The following is a 16,576-nucleotide window of genomic DNA, read 5'->3' as shown; positions in this document are numbered from 1 at the left end:
AATTAATATAAGGGGGGGCAGCGCTCTGTCAAACCTGCGGCCCGTGGCCCGCGGCCCGCAGCCCCAGCTCCCAGCCCATATGCGTCACGGCTGGCCCCACCCCTGCCCAGTTTAGCGAAATATCCACCCTCACATATTACATAGCGAAATCTCTTCACCGAGTTCTACAAATGTGCAAAACCTTTAATTAGATATTTTGTTTTTATTGTTCTATTATTTTCCTTCATGTTGCAATAACAAATTGTCGCATCAAGCTATGTTTTTTACTGGAAAGGCTGGTCAAAGACCATAATAAAGATATCCAATCTCATCTTAATTTATTTAAAGACCACTATTTCTCGTGGCTGGGCGGATTAATCCCAAACAGTAGACAATTTATAAAGATACATTAGATGAAGCTAAAAACAGGAATTTAAAAAAATGAGGGGATTTGGACTGGTGGTCCTATATGCAAATCCAGATGAGATATAAGAAAGATGTAGAGAACTATGGGGTTTTATAAAGAATCACAAGAATTACACAAGATATTACAGGGGATGGATGAAAAATTGATTTAAAAATTATATAATGATTTATTGAGGTTTAAAACGGAAGGGGAAAAAATTCGGCTACACCATAGAGTTAGACAAGTGGGAGAAATTGTGAGGGGGGGAATTATAAATTGGCAATGTCAGCAGCTTATAGAGAAAACTTATATAAAAAGTTCTATAGATGGTATCTACCCTCACCAAGACTAGCAAAAATGTTTCCAACCAGATCACCAGAATGCTGGAAATGCTGCCAGATAGAGGCAACAGTGGATAATTTAGAATTTTAAGGACGTCTGTCCCTTTGGGCGTAATGAAGCTGCTGAAGCTATGACTTTCAGAGGCTGGTGATGTAAGTTGGTCCAGAGGGTGTACATGTTGGGAATTATGACCTCTTCCCTCCCCTGCTCTATGACACTGAGAGGCAACAACAGGTGTTTGGTGCCAGTCTCCTCCTTCATTACAGCTCAACGGGTGGCAGAAGGAATTGTGGAGAGACAGGGAAAACAGAAACAAAACCTCCTAGCTCCTGATCAAGAAAAGAAGCCACAATCAGACAAAGCATTATGGTAAGCTAAAGAAACAGAGGGGAGACAAGAATGAAGAAATTCACAGCCACTGGCTCTAAAAGGTTGTAATGTTTGTATCCCAAAACTAGTTAGGCATTACTTCCTTCGCCAGACTGTACTGTTTTTTAGCATAGATTCCATAGTAAGCTGAAGTGGTTAACAGTGCAATCCTAAGCATGCTTACCTGGGAATAAACAGGAGATAGCAGAAGTCAGCAGCAAACCTGAGTTAAAAAAAATACCTCTAGGATGAATTGCAACAAGAGAAACGGCAATCTATAACCCGAGAATAAATGGGAAACCTAGAATTCATAACCTGCCCAGATGATACTGGCTGGGATCACCCATTCCCCTAAGCCAAGGCAGGAGAACTTTTAAAGAATCAGAGGTTTCACCTCTGTCTTTCTAGCCTCTGGAAAGTTGCCAGAGATCGTCCAGTTTTGTGGCACCATAACTGGAAGACACTGGCTCATGGTTTTTGTGTCCTCTTTTAGCTTTTATGGTGGTATTGTTTGGGGAAGGGACGTGGTGGCTCAGCGACTAAGACGCTGAGCTTGTCGATCAGAGAGGTCAGCAGTTCAGCGGTTTGAATCCCTAGCGCCCAGGGGTGGGTTTCAGGAGGTTCGCGGTGGTCCCCGCAAACCGGTTGGTCGGAGAACCCGGAAGTAAGTAACTTCCGGGAACGCCGAAGGATCCACCCGCCCGCCCGCGTTTCTTACCCGGTTTTGACGAGTTCTGCGCTTCTACGCATGCGCAGAACGCATACAGCGCCTGAGCGATCCTCCAGGAGCAGCTGGAGCATCGCACAGGCGCTAGTATGCATGCGTGCACTGCGTGCGTGCACGAGGACGCCGCCGGCCCCGTTCCAACCGAACCGGTTGGAACGGGGCGAGAAACCCACCCCTGCTAGCGCCGTGTAACAGAATGAGCTCCCGTTACTTGTCCCAGCTTCGGCCAACCTAGCAGTTAGAATGCAAGTAAAAAAATAGGGATCACCTTTGGTGGGAAGGTAACAGTGTTCCGTGCGCCTTTGGCATTTAGTCATGCTGGCAACATGACCACAGAGATGTCTTCGGACAGCACTGGCTCATCGGCTTTGAAACAGAGATGAGCACCGCCTCCTAGAATCGGGAACGACTAGCACATATGTGCGAGGGGAACCTTTACTTTTATCTTTATGTTTGGGAATGAGAGCAAGCCACTACATTTCCACCCTTCCCCACCCTTCAAATATCCAAAATGACCACCAAAATCCAGCAGCATAACCTCAAGTATCGTAAGGTGCCACAAAGAAGTTGGATAAGATGAGAACACGATTTTAGCATGTGTGATTTGGATCACTATGGCTTAGCAAAGCAATCTATACTTAAACATCACAGCTTAGAGCAATACACTTCTTTTTCCTATAAAAGGGTTACTACTGCTTACTAACTACTTGACTGTATGATGTAGCCTAGAACTTGAACTAAAACCATGAACTAATTCGTTCTTTGTTAGGTAACTTTGAAAGTTAATCTATTTCCCAACTTTCTGTCCCTTCCTCCCATCCAACTTTGATGACTCCAAATTGCTAAGCTGGAAGTTTTGCAAGAAACAAAAGAGAAACTTAATTTTTTTTTTTTACTGTAACCAACTTCATTTTGCATGGTTTAACCTGATCTTTATAGCCAGTAAATGTATAATGACTCTGGCCAGCATTAATTTCTTAAGTTAAACATATGAAATAGAAATAACAAAAAAAAAATGTGGATGGGGGGTGGGGAGGGAAGCATTGCCACTCTTCCTATCAATCATATGGGTTAAGGAATCCAAAGACCACAACCTTCTTAAGTTACAGTTCATGGAGTAATATCATTTAGCTAAGTTAAGAGCCAGGCAGAAATAAAAACAAACCCGTTGCGCATATTATGGGATTGAGATTTATCACAATCTGTATGATATTAAATCTGCTTTTTGTATGCAGATGAAACCTAAGAATGTTTAACAAATCCTGAAAAATGCTCATTGTTTCATTATTATTATTATGCTATTTTTGCTGGGGGAAAAAATGTATGCTGGCTGTGGCCCAGATTTTGAAAGTGCATTGTCATTGTCTGTTTCCTAGGGCTGAGAGTTTGTCCAGTTGTCTTTGTGCCTACGGTGGGAGAAGAACTCAAAGAGTTTTTGGCCAAGGGCCTTAACCACTGGCTCTATCATTGAAATAGCATCCATAATTTAATTATTTACAGACTAATCACCGCAATAAAAACATTGAGCCAGCCCAGTGTAGAAATATGCCATTTCCCTCTTCACTGCTGTTATCCTCTAACAGACCAACAGCATTTTATGGCCAAAATTTAATCTTGTTCCTCATTGCATTTTGCAAGTGTTGGTTACTCTTGTCAATATTGTTTGTACTTCTTCAAAATAAGGGCTTTCCCAAGACTGCTAGCATCTTTATCTTCTTCCTGAGTGGTTACACAGATATTGTTCATTTTGATTACACAGATATTGATGCTCAGAAATTTTACATCACTGTCTAGATTAGTCTTCTCCAACATGGTATCCTGCAACTGTGATGATGGACATGATCTGGTGGACGTAGTCAACCCAGTTGTTTGTTATGAAGTAGAAATGATGGGGTATTCATCCGAATTCTCTTAAGAGTTCCAAGTTGGATTGAAGAATTGAAAATAAGAAGTCCTCTATCCCTGAAGGCCCAATGATAATTTTCTCTAGAAGAGTGGGAAGGGGAGATAAACGGGCATTGTATGTGTCCTGTTCTTCTAATGTTAACTTTATTTTTTTCCCTCACAGCGTGAATGCATCTCAGTTCATGTTGGTCAAGCTGGCGTACAGATTGGTAATGCATGCTGGGAGCTGTTCTGTCTGGAACACGGCATCCAGCCAGATGGCACCTTTCAGGCCGAACCCAACAAGTTTAATAATGATGACTCCTTTACCACATTCTTCAGTGAAACCCGCACGGGGAAGCACGTGCCACGAGCTGTTATGGTGGACCTAGAACCCACAGTAGTAGGTCAGTGAAATCATGAGTGGTTGCAAATAGAATGGGAGTTACTGAACATTTGCAGTGCTGGAGATAAGAGGGGAGAAATCAGGTATCTTAGTCTTTTACCAGTTATGGAAAGGTGACTTCTGATGGCAAATTCAAGGATGGAAAAAAAAAACCCTAACATTTAACGGGATGTCTTCAGCCATCAAGTCCTATTTTGCAGAATTCTATACCAGAAATGTCCTTGAGATTTTGGGGAATCAAGGTGCTAAGAAGATATCTACAATCAAAGCACTTCTGAAGCCTATGCTGAGGCAAAAAAAATATTGTGATTCATGCTAAAACCAATCCCGTAAGCCTATTTATGCTGAAAATTGTTTTTATTTTCTTTTGCAGCAACTTAATTTGGTCAGGGCGAACTTCCCACTTCCTGGTATTTTTACAGAGCTAATCTTTTTTTCTATCTTAACCGGGAAGGAGAGGATAAATATCACGGTTTTAACTACTGGGGATCTTGACTGAATTAAGATCAAACGATTAACTGAAGGAGCGAATGAATCACATCAAAAAATAAACCAAAAAATAATATCCAATCAATCAGGTAATTTGGATACCTGATGCAAAAAACCACTTATGTTTACGCCTTCCCTCCCCCTCCCTGGCAGGAAAAAAGAGACCAGAATATGCTGCCCTTTCTTGCTTCTAAAATTAGTTGACTGACTTAACTCTGACTAATTATACTGTGTCGTTAAAGATTAGAGGAACACAATCTATAGCCCAAGTTCCACACATATGCTCTACAAATGTGTGCCTCTAATTTTTAATCTCATAGACAGAAAATTATTAAAATAGATAATTATACTCTGGTTCACTTTAATTCCATACTTTCCATTACATGAATACATTGAAAGAAATTCAATTATGTACCATTTTTAATAAATGTTGGGAACGTACCTGTTTGCATGTTCCTAATTTAATGAATTGGGTTTCCATTTTAGCTCTCTAGTCATAACATTATTATTTATTCCATTCCATTCCATTCTATTCTATATACTATACCCTAACACCAATATTACTATTAACAGAGGTTGATACAGCTTTGGAACAAGAGTTTATACAACAAGGCCCTAAGCAGGTTGTTTTATTATTATAATTATTGTAGGGGGCTTCTAGCCCTGCTCTGGTAGTTATATATATTTTAGTTTTTGAAATATGAGAAAATTTGTTTCTCCTGAATTTTGAAAGAGTAAACAGAAAAAGAAAAGGGCTTCCTTCTGGCTACCTTGTGTGAATATTTCATTATATCCATCTGGGACAGGATTTTACTTGGTAGAGCCTTTTAATATGTTGGATATCTAAATGTCTAGTTTATTTTTTATTTTTGGAAAAAAAACTTTTATTGAAAATTTAATACATTACAATCAGTGGTGGGTTTCAAAAATTGTTTGAACCTACTCTGTGGGTGTGGCCTCCTTTGTAGGAGTGGCTTGCCACCCATGTGACCAGATGGGAGTGGCTTGCCACCCATGTGACCAGATGGGAGTGGCTTGCCGCCCATGTGACTGGATATGAAGATGCCGACGACACTTGTCAGAACCACCTTAGATTACCTCACACACAGCACTGGCATGCATAAGAATAGGATGTAAACTTGTGTTTTAAAAGGCATCTTTGGTTTGCGTTAAAACAACTTCAACACACGCAATGTTCTGATTGCACTACAAACGCAGTAGTCATCCTTACCTTTCACAGAGGCACTGAGTTTTATAAATAGGAGCATGATAGTGTAGAATAATCATATCCAAGGACCAGTGGTGGGTTTCAAAAATTTTTGGAACCTCTTCTGTAGGTGTGGCCTGCTTTCCGGGTCCACTGGTGGAAACTCTTCTAACCAGTTCGGTAGATTTGACAAACCGGTTCTACCGAATAGGTGCGAACTGGTAGGAACCCACCTCTGATTACAATACAAATATCTTTAAAAATAGTTTTGTATAAATTACGATCCTTTTTGACAGGACTAGCATAAGCATTTGTTATTCAAACACACTTTTATACATTCCTAATGATTCCTATATCTATACATCTATGTTTCTAAGCTGTACGTTTCATGTTTCTGTTATTTATCCATTTATACCAGTTTTCCCAAATTGTATAATATTCTGAGTCTTCTTTGTCCCTGAACTACAATGTGAGTTTATCCATCTCTGCGCAATCAAGAATCATTTGGATTATCAAACAGTCTGTCGGCATGGTATCCCTTTTCCAGCATTGTGCGACTGCTATTTTCACTGCTGCAATTATGTGCAAAATTAAATATTTTATCTCTTTCGTATACTTTCTCTTAATAATCCCCAGAGGTAACAATTCTGCTTTGAGCTCTATTTGGGTGTTTGTAATTTCCTGTAACCATTTTTGTATTTTAGTCCAATATTTTTTAGCTTTCGGGCATAACCACCATGTATGAAAATAGGTACCCTGCGCCTATTTACTTTTCAAACAGTTTGGATTTAAGTTCGGATACACTAAATGTCTAGTTTAAATAGTTTGTGTATATTTGTTTGCATGTATATGTGTATGGGGAAAAGAAAGAGATATTGTAAGGGGGGGGGAAGTAAAAAGAATCAGAGTTTATTTTTAACTTAACAACTCAAAATGTGCCACCAGTAGAGGTAGTCATTGACTTACAACAGTTCATTTAGTGACAGCTCAAAGTTTCAATGGCCCTGAAAAAGTGACTTATGAACGCTTTTCACACTTATGACCATTGCAGTATCACTATGGCCCCATGATCAAAACCCAGATGATTGGCAACTGGTTCACATTTATGACGGTTGCATTGTCCCGGGATCATGTGATTATCTTTTGCAACCTTCTGACCAGCAAACTCAATGGGGAAGCTAGACTCACTTAACAACCATGTTACTAACGTAACAATTGCAATGATTCACTGTGGCAACAAAAGTAATAAAATGGGGCAAAACTCACTTAACAAATGTTTCACTTAGCCACGTAAGTATTGGGCTCAATTGTGGTTGAGGAATACCTGTATTAATAATTCTATCCTCAGTTGCGCAACCTAGCTCACCAAGGATCAAATCGAGCATTGCTACATAGTTCCTACTTGGTTTCTAAGTGTTGTGGCCTGCTGGCGGCCTGCGGAGTTGGCAGCAGAGTCAGACAGTGAGGAGGTTGGGAAGGAACATGGGCCAGTCCTGGGGGCTGAGGAAAGCTCAGACAAGGGCTCTGCATCGGAGGCAGAGAGGGAGCTAGACAGCAATGTGTGCATGCGCAGAGCTGCCAGAAGACAAGAGCAAGTAAGAAAGCAGGGTCGACTTAGGAGATAAGCCACACGTAGGAGGTGATTGGCCCCTCCCATAGGAAACAAAAGAGGGGAGTGGGCTTTTGCAGGAAACAATCCGTTCATTCAGTCGTTTCAAGAATGGTAAGTTCTGTTTGTGACTGTAAGAGACTCTGTGCCCAGTTTTGCCTTGCCCTGCATTTGGAAACTAGTTATCTGGCAGTTCTCCAAACGAGATAAGGTTCGTATAGATAAATATTCCTCTGAAAGACTGTTTGCTAAGCCTTGCTGACAGTAAATGAAAGGAATTCACAGTCATGTAAATAAAAGGGGACCAAAACTCTGCTTCTTGCTTTTTAAGGAAGCCTGGGTCAGAATACTAAGAATTAAGCAAGATCATATTTGATGTTAATAATCCATGCCGGGAATCATTTCAAATGATGTTAAAGCCAAAATTACACACAAAAGCTTCTGTCATTTAGCAAACAAAGATGGTGTCAGAAGTCAATTAGGAAGGAACGTATCAAGATTATCAAAAAATGTCTTATATTTGTCACAATATATTTCCATTTCTTAACAGATGAAGTACGGGCTGGAGCCTACCGCCAACTTTTCCACCCAGAGCAGCTGATCACTGGCAAAGAGGATGCCGCTAATAACTATGCCCGTGGCCACTATACCATTGGAAAGGAGAGCATTGATATGGTGCTGGATCGTATTCGCAAGCTGGTAAGCACATGCATGACAATTAAAAGTGACATGGTTTTAGGGCTAGAGGCAGAAATCTAATGATAGGAAATCCAGTTACAGTCATGCCAGCTGGATATGCCATGAGCTGTATTAATATGCAGACCAGTGGTGGTTTGCAGGCGATACGCCCCGGTATGGGCGTACTGGATCCTGCCTGGAGCACCGAATACCGTTCCGGTACGGTGCTCCGGAGGGTCCATCTACCTGCCCGTGCTCACCAGTGCTTTATGCTGTTGGCGCTTCCGCGGACACACATGGTGTGTACGGCACTTGCGTGATGCTCCGTGGAGCATGGAGCATCGCGGAGGCTTGCGTAAGCGTTATTTGATGCTACAACACATGTGTGCACCGCGTGCATGCATGTGGGTAACTCCAGGGCCATTCCAACCGTAGCAGTTGGAACGGAATCCGGAAACCATCACTGATGCAGAATGAGCTGGGTAAATAATAATCTGTTTAAGTTAAATCTAAATATCTATAAAACTCATGGATCTCATACTTTCAATTCTAGGAAAATCTTGCTAGGCTATCTTGTTTGACAAATATTTTTTATGCCAACTATATATTCCTCATATTGTAGAGAAGGAGGAATTGTTATCTTGTTATTTTATATTCTTCTTCTATTATAAGGCAGTCACAATACAGGTAGTCCTCATCTTACCAGCACAACTGCGCTCAAAATGTCTGTTGCTAAGTGAGACATTTGTTATTTGCCCCGTTTTACAATCTTTCTTGCCACATTTGTTAAGTGAATCACTGCAGGTGTTAAGTTAGTAGCAATAACAATAACACCTAGACTTATATGCCGCTTCACAGCCCTCTCTAAGTGGTTTATAGAGTCAGCCTATTGTCCCCAACAATCCGGCTCCTCATTTTACCAACCTCAGAAGGCTGGAAGGCTGAGTCAGCCTTGAGTCTGGTGAGATTCAATCTGCTAAATTGCAGGCAGCTGGCAGTCAGCAGAAGTAGCCTGCAGTACTGCATTCTAATCACTGCGCCACCGCAGCTCAACATTGTAACATGGTTGTTAAGCGAATCTGGCTGCCGCGTCAGAAGGTCACAAAAGGTGATCACATGACCCCTGGGGACACTGTAACCATCATAAATATGAGTCCGTTGCCAAACATTGGAATTGTAGAAATGGTCTTTGCATGTAGCAAATAGTGAGTGGGCTACAAAGAATGGTTGAGATACACATAGCTCACCTTGGATTGTAATTCTTTGTAGACCGATTCCTGCTCAGGTTTACAAGGATTCCTGATTTTCCACAGTTTTGGAGGAGGCACGGGCTCAGGTTTCACCTCCTTGTTGATGGAACGCTTGTCCGTGGATTACGGCAAGAAGTCCAAACTGGAGTTTGCTATCTATCCGGCCCCTCAAGTGTCCACAGCAGTGGTGGAGCCCTACAATTCTATCCTGACCACCCACACCACCTTGGAACACTCTGACTGTGCCTTCATGGTGGACAATGAGGCCATCTATGACATCTGCCGTCGTAATTTGGACATTGAGCGCCCCACGTACACCAACCTGAACCGTCTCATCAGCCAGATTGTCTCCTCCATCACTGCCTCCTTGCGCTTCGACGGTGCCCTCAATGTGGACCTGACTGAGTTCCAGACCAACCTGGTGCCCTACCCTCGCATCCACTTCCCCTTGGTGACCTATGCGCCCATCATCTCCTCTGAAAAGGCCTACCACGAGCAGCTCTCCGTGGCCGAAATCACCAGCTCCTGTTTTGAGGTCAACAATCAGATGGTCAAATGTGACCCCCGTCATGGCAAGTACATGGCTTGCTGCATGCTCTACCGTGGAGATGTGGTGCCCAAAGATGTCAATGTCGCGATCGCTGCTATCAAGACTAAAAGGACAATCCAGTTCGTGGACTGGTGTCCAACTGGTTTCAAGGTGAGGAGCAAATAACTAAATATCTTCCTTCTTTCTTAAAAAGATGCACATTGACATAATGGGTATAATCCATGTCCCAAGGTAAGTATTAAATGTAAGTAACATCAATTTAGAATAGAATAGAATAGAATAGAATGGAATGGAATAGAATGGAATTCTTTATTGGCCAAATGTGATTGGACACACAAGGAATTTGTCTTTGATGCAAATGCTCTCAGTGTACATAAGAAAAATAAAATGGAATACATTCATCAAGAATCATAAGATACAACACTTAGTGATAGTCATAGGTTACTAATAAGCAATCAAATTATACTAGGAAACAATAAAACAATATAAAATTTAAAGATACAAGCAACATGGTTATAGTCATAACTGGGAAGAGATTGGTACTAGGAAGGAAGAGAAGAACAACAGTAATACAGCAGGGGTGAAATCAAGTTACCTTCGCTGCTGGTTCACAAATGTGAAAGTGTGCATGCTTGTTTTGCTCACACGAGCCACCTCTGTGCATGTGCAGGTTCTTCTGCGTGATGACGTCCAGTCAGGTGGGTGGAAAAATGGACTGTTTCCCCCCAAAACAGGGGCATTTTCCCCTTCCCCCAGCTTGCTGAAGCCTGCGGAGTGCTCCTGGGGGCTGCAGGAAGGGGAAAATGCCTCCATTTTTCACAAAATTGGGATGTGAGGGTGGTCCTTCGAGAGGCCAAAAATGGCTGTATTCGGTGTATAAGATGCACCAACATTTCCATGCTCTTTTAGGGGGGGGAAAGGTGGTCTTATACTCTGAAAAATACGGTATATGCCAGTGGCTAAGTGTCTGAATTTTCAGCACTTGATTACTGTATGCTACATGGTTTAGGACCTGGCTACCTGAGAGACTGCCTCCTGCCATTTACCTCCCAAAGACCGATAAGATCACACAGATTGGGCCTCCTCCGGTTACCATCGGCCGGTCAATGTCGACTGGTGACCCCCCTGGGGGAGGGCCTTCTCTGTTGCTGCCCCGGCCCTATGGAATGATCTCCCCGTTGAGATCCGAACCCTCACTACTCTTCCGGCCTCCCATAAAGCCACTAAGACCTGGCTGTTCCGGCAGTCCTGGGGCTGTTGATTAGCATCCAGCCCCACTTTAAGTAGTATGTATGTTGTGGAATTTTAAATAATTGTATTTCTATTTTAATTTTTATATATTCCCTTGTTTGTTTGTAAGCCGCCCAGAGTCCCTAGGGAGTGGGCGGCATACAAATGTCAATAAACTTCCAAACTTCCAAACTAAAGCTCTCTACAAGAATGTGAACCACTAACAGTCAAAGCAAATTTGCATAGATAAAGAGTCAACAGAATTCACGGTGGGCTGGACTTAGTAGCTCTCTTGTGGGCGTAAAGGGACTCATGACTGATGGCGTGTTTGACTCCTCCCTTGTGTTCAGCCTGGTCACCTGCTACAGTGGGTGGGTGATTTCACTATGTATACTTGATGAAACATGGAGGGCTTTGAGAGGAAGCATCCATGGTGAAGACAGTATGTCATATGCTATTCCAGTATTTCTCACCTTCAGTAACTTTCAGATGGGTGGATTTTAATTCTCAGAATTTCTCAGCCAGTTGAAAGTTCTGAAAGTTGCCAAATACTGTTGTGTCTTAAATTCAATGGTAATGAAATGAAAGAAGACTTCATATAGTTGCAGTTCAAAATAATATTATCATCTGGATGTTTTAGCTTTTGTCCTTGTAAATATATTTATAAAACCCAATACTTTATCCCCAAACTTAGTATGTGTAAAGTGTTGTAAAAACATGTCTTTTAAACAAGCACTATCTTATTATTTCTATCTTGATCGACTCGGAGTTTGTCAAAAACAGCCTTTTGTTGGAGAGTCCATATTCTTAGCCCTTAGCAATCAATTTTTGCAGAGCTGCAAATATTTTCTTTTTAACATCACAGGCTTTTGCACAGCAAAAATATCCTGAAGTTACTTTTCCTTCTTCTGGATTTTACTCCACTAGTCATTATCCACTGTAGGGGGTGGTGCTCATCTCCGTTTCAAGGCTATTGAGCCAGTGCTGTCCAAAGACATTTCTATGGTCGGGTGACCAGTATGACATCATGGAGCACTATTACCTTCCCACTGAAATGGTACCTACTTATCTACTCACATTTGCATCCTTTCGAACTGCTACGTTGGCAGGAGCTGGGGTGAGGATGGGAGCTCACCCGTGGCATTTGGGTCTCGAACAAGGGCTGCAGTGCTGACTTTCCAGCTGACAAACCCAGCATCTTAACTGACACTGTGCCATTATTTTTTCTCTAAAGTAATTGAAATATGGCACTGCTCAGGTTAGCTATTAGAGGAAATTATGGGAATAAATTTGTTGCAGTGTCATCAGAATCTCCCTACCATATTTTTCGGAATATAAGACGCACCTTTTTTCCTCAAAAAAGAGTATGAAAATCTGGGTGCATCTTATACACAGCATTTTTGGCCTTCCAAAACTCCGCCCCCTTCACCAAAATGGCCATGCATAGCCTTTAGGAGGCTTCCAGAGTGCTCCTGGGGAGTGGGGAGGGCAAAAATGAGTGAAAAATGGGCTGTTTTTTGCTCATTTGTGCCCTCCCCAGCCTCCAGGAGTACTCTATAAGCCTCCTAAAAGCTATGCAGGCTCTCTTTTTTTGACTAAAAATGGGCTGGTTTTGGGAGGCCTGCAGAGTGCAAAAACTTTTTCTTAAATTTGCCTCTTCAAAATCTTGTCTTATACTCCGAAAAATAATGGTAGTTCAGATTTCTCATTGCTCTCCTTCCCCCCCCCCCCCAAGGCCATTCTACTCTTCCTATTAAGGCCGTTTTGAATTATCTTTTATCTCTCCTTCTGTTTTCCAGGTTGGCATCAATTATCAGCCCCCAACCGTAGTGCCCGGAGGTGACCTTGCTCAAGTGCAGCGAGCTGTTTGCATGCTGAGCAACACCACTGCCATCGCTGAAGCCTGGGCCAGATTGGACCACAAGTTTGATTTGATGTACGCCAAGCGAGCCTTTGTTCACTGGTATGTTGGTGAAGGCATGGAGGAAGGAGAGTTCTCGGAGGCTCGGGAAGATTTAGCTGCATTAGAGAAAGACTATGAGGAAGTTGGCACGGATTCTTTGGAAGAAGAAAATGATGGGGAAGAATTTTAAAAATATAAACGGCCCCCAGCTGTGCGTATTTGGGCCACAAATGAAGTTCTCACAAGTCTTTGATGGACGAAAGAAGCATAGTAGTGGAGCTTAATCAATTGCATTCTTGTCTACTCCAGCAGCATATATAAATATATCATCACTCTGTGAAGAGTTTTCCTGCATTTTCTTTCTTAGGCCATACACGTGGTCCTCGACGTACGACCACAACGGAGCCCAAAGTTTCTGTTGCTAAGTGAGACAGTTGTGAGTTGTTCCCCCCTTTTACACGCTTTATTGTCAGAGCTGTTAAGTGAATCATGGCAGTTGTTAAGTTAGTAACACAGTTGTTCAGTGAATCTGGTTTTCCCCATTGACTTTGCTTGTCAGAAGGTTGCAAAAGGTGATCATATGAGCCCGTCATAAATATAAGTCAGATGCCAAGCATCCAAATTTTGATCACGTGACAGTGGGGATCAGATTGGTTCCGGATCCCATCACAACTGGGACCAGGCGTCATAGTCGGGCACATGCACTGCGCACGCCTGCACACACCTCTGCCCTGTGACACCCAGCTGCTTGGTGGAGTTCGCGCAGGCGCAGCATGCTGTGGGCGCGTGCGCAATTGCCCATTTGCATCAAAACCCGGTAAGGAACGCCAGCAGGTGGGTGCGCCAAACGAGCCACCGTTCCGGTATGGTGGCCACTGCTCCCAGTACCACCAGTGCGCCTGTACTGGGCCATACCTCCCGGAACCCACCACCAGTGGGGATGCTGCATTGGTTCTAAGTGTGAAAAACAATCATATCACTTTTTTCAGTGTTGTTGTAACTTTGAATGATCACTAAATGAACTGTTATAAGTTGAGGACTAGCTGTATAGTATAGTAACACAAGAAAAGTGCAGCCTGCCGAGCACAACTATTATAGACATTACAGGTAGTCCTCAAGTTACAGCCACAACCGAGACTGAAATTTGTTCACTAAGCCGTGCAGTTGTTAAGCAAGTCACCACACAGCTGGACCCAATTTGACTATCATTTCTCTTGTGGTTGTTAAGTGAATCTGGCTTCCTCAATTGTTTATCAAAAGCCGACTGAGAAAAGTCATAAATTGCGAATACATGATTGCAAGAGGCTGCAAACATCGTAAATTCTGAATTGGTTGCCAAGCACGCACATGGCAATCATGTGAAGGTGGTACGATGGTCATAACTTTGAGGACAGATCACAACTCACTTTTTCTGAGGCAGTCATAATCTCAAACCATTGTTAAATGAATGTTCCTAAATTGAGGGCAAACTGCAGTTGAAAGAGCCTTGGTGGCGCAGTGGTTAGAATGCAGTATTGCAAGCTACTTCTGCTAACTGCCAGCTGCCTGCAGTTTGGCAGATCGAATCTCACCAGGCTCAAGGTTGACTCAGCCTTCCATCCTTCCAAGGTCGGCAAAATGAGGACCCATATTGTTGGGGGCAATAGGCTGACTCTGTAAACTGCTTAGAGAGGGCTGTACAGCACTGTAAAGCGGTATATATGTCTAAGTGCTATTTCTATTGCTATTCTTTGTTGTGAAAAACACTGGAAGCAAGGATAGTTGGTTGTGCACATTTACACTGAGTATTTGCAAAAGATCACAGAGATAGCAGCTTCATAAGATTAATAAAGGAGCTTTAATATAGCCTGATATTACTTAAAAGTAGATTTTTAAAAACACACCTGGGGGTTCTTCTGGACTCATGTCTCCTGCTTGTGGCAGTTACGACTGCCTTTTGCCCAACTTTGTATTGTGTACCAATTGGGCCCATTCTTGGATCCAGGGACCCTATTCAATTGTTAACTTCCAGCCGGACTATTGCAATATACTCTACATAGGGCTGCCCTTGAAGAATATCTAAACCAGAGGTAGTATTCAGCCAGTTCTGGAGAACCAGTAGCAGAAATTTGTAGTAGTTCAGAGAACGGGCAAATAGGCTGGCCACAGCTGTGCTTCCTCCCAGCTGATCTTCTTTTGTTGTCCTGCACAGGAGAACGGAGCAGGATAGCAGGTTAGTGGGATGGCGCGGGAATGGGGATTTTGCAGTATCCTTCCACGCCATGCCCACAAAGCAACACCCACAAAGCCACACCACGCCCACAAAGCCACACTCACAGAACTGGTAGAAAAACATTTTTTGAATCCCACAACTGATCTGGACACTTCAGTCGGTGCAAAATGCAGCAGTGTGAGCAGTTATGTGTGTTTCTGGTGAACACATTATAGCTTTGCTGTGCGAGCTCCATTGGTTTCCAATTTGCTTCTGATCCCAGTTCAAGGTGCTGTTTGTTGACCTTTAAAGCCCTATACAGTACAGGATTGCGACTGCATGTTTGAGGGTTCCATCACCTAGGGAGCTACATGTGGTGGGCCCTAGATGGCAGGGCCTTTTCCGTGATGGCCCCTGCATTGTGGAATCTTCTTCCTCCAGAGGTGAGATCAAGCTCTTCAGTCTTTCGAAGGTCCCTGAAGACCTGGTTATGCCAACAGGCCTGGTTGGGGATGGGCGAAATGTGTGAGGTGGCTTCATTATTATTAACACCCTCCATCATTTTCTTTTTCTGCTTGCCATGATAGTTTTTAATAATTTTAATTATTATATATTTTGATCATTATATATATAGGCAGTCGTCTAATTCAAAGGGAGCCCATCCATTACAAACTGAACATATGTTAGATCAGGGCTGTCAAACCCGCGTGACATGGGCCAGATGCATCACTTGCTGGCCACGCCCATGCCCAGTTTAGTCGCAATATGTCACATGATAGCAATAGCAAAAACAGTTAGACTTATATAACGCTTCATAGGGCTTTCAGCCCTCTCTAAGCGGTTTACAGAGTCAGCATATCGCCCCCACAGTCTGGGTCCTCATTTCACCCACCTCGGAAGGATGGAAGGCTGAGTCAACCCTGAGCTAGTGAGATTTGAATAGCCGAACTGCAGTCAGCTGAAGTAACCTGCAGTGCTGCATTTAACCACTGCGCTACCTCGGCTCAATTAAATTTTTAGCTGCAATGGCCTCTTGCAACCCTCTGCCAGTGAAAATGGAGTTCAGGACCCTGTTTTCGCTGACAGAGGGCTTGGGCCACTGCTGGCACCCCCCGACACGAGTTGACGTCGAGCTGGCCATGCCCCACAGCCCCCCAAGGTCAAACACAACTCTTACGCAGCCCTCAATTAAATTGAGTTTGACCCCCACCCCCTGCACTTCAGATTGCAACATCTTATCTACCGAATCTCTATGTCTTAATCTGTAAGATTGCTAAACCTCATAACCTCATTTGTGCAATTTCATAAGAACATACAGTATAGCAACAGCAATAGCAGTTAGACTTATATACTGCT

The 16,576-nt window shown here is 42.9% G+C and overlaps 1 protein-coding gene across 1 annotated transcript; it reads left to right on the top strand.

Moving 5' to 3' along the window:
* Positions 1–955: 955 nt before the first annotated feature.
* On the top strand, positions 956–13,375 carry LOC106545017 (tubulin alpha-8 chain). The gene is made up of 5 exons (XM_087722857.1): positions 956–1,096; positions 3,892–4,114; positions 7,969–8,117; positions 9,366–10,046; positions 12,926–13,375. The coding sequence occupies exons 1-5, from the start codon at positions 1,094–1,096 to the stop codon at positions 13,217–13,219; spliced, it is 1,350 nt and encodes a 449-aa protein (XP_087578983.1). The 5' UTR covers positions 956–1,093; the 3' UTR covers positions 13,220–13,375.
* The last annotated feature ends 3,201 nt before the right edge of the window (positions 13,376–16,576 follow it).

The sequence above is a fragment of the Thamnophis sirtalis genome, unplaced genomic scaffold (assembly GCF_051295495.1).
Source record: "Thamnophis sirtalis isolate CommonGarterSnake01/CBP01778 unplaced genomic scaffold, rThaSir2_p1.2 scaffold_9, whole genome shotgun sequence".
In the NCBI taxonomy this organism is placed as follows: Eukaryota; Metazoa; Chordata; class Lepidosauria; order Squamata; family Natricidae; genus Thamnophis; species Thamnophis sirtalis.
This window is presented reverse-complemented; position numbering and strand designations above follow the sequence as displayed.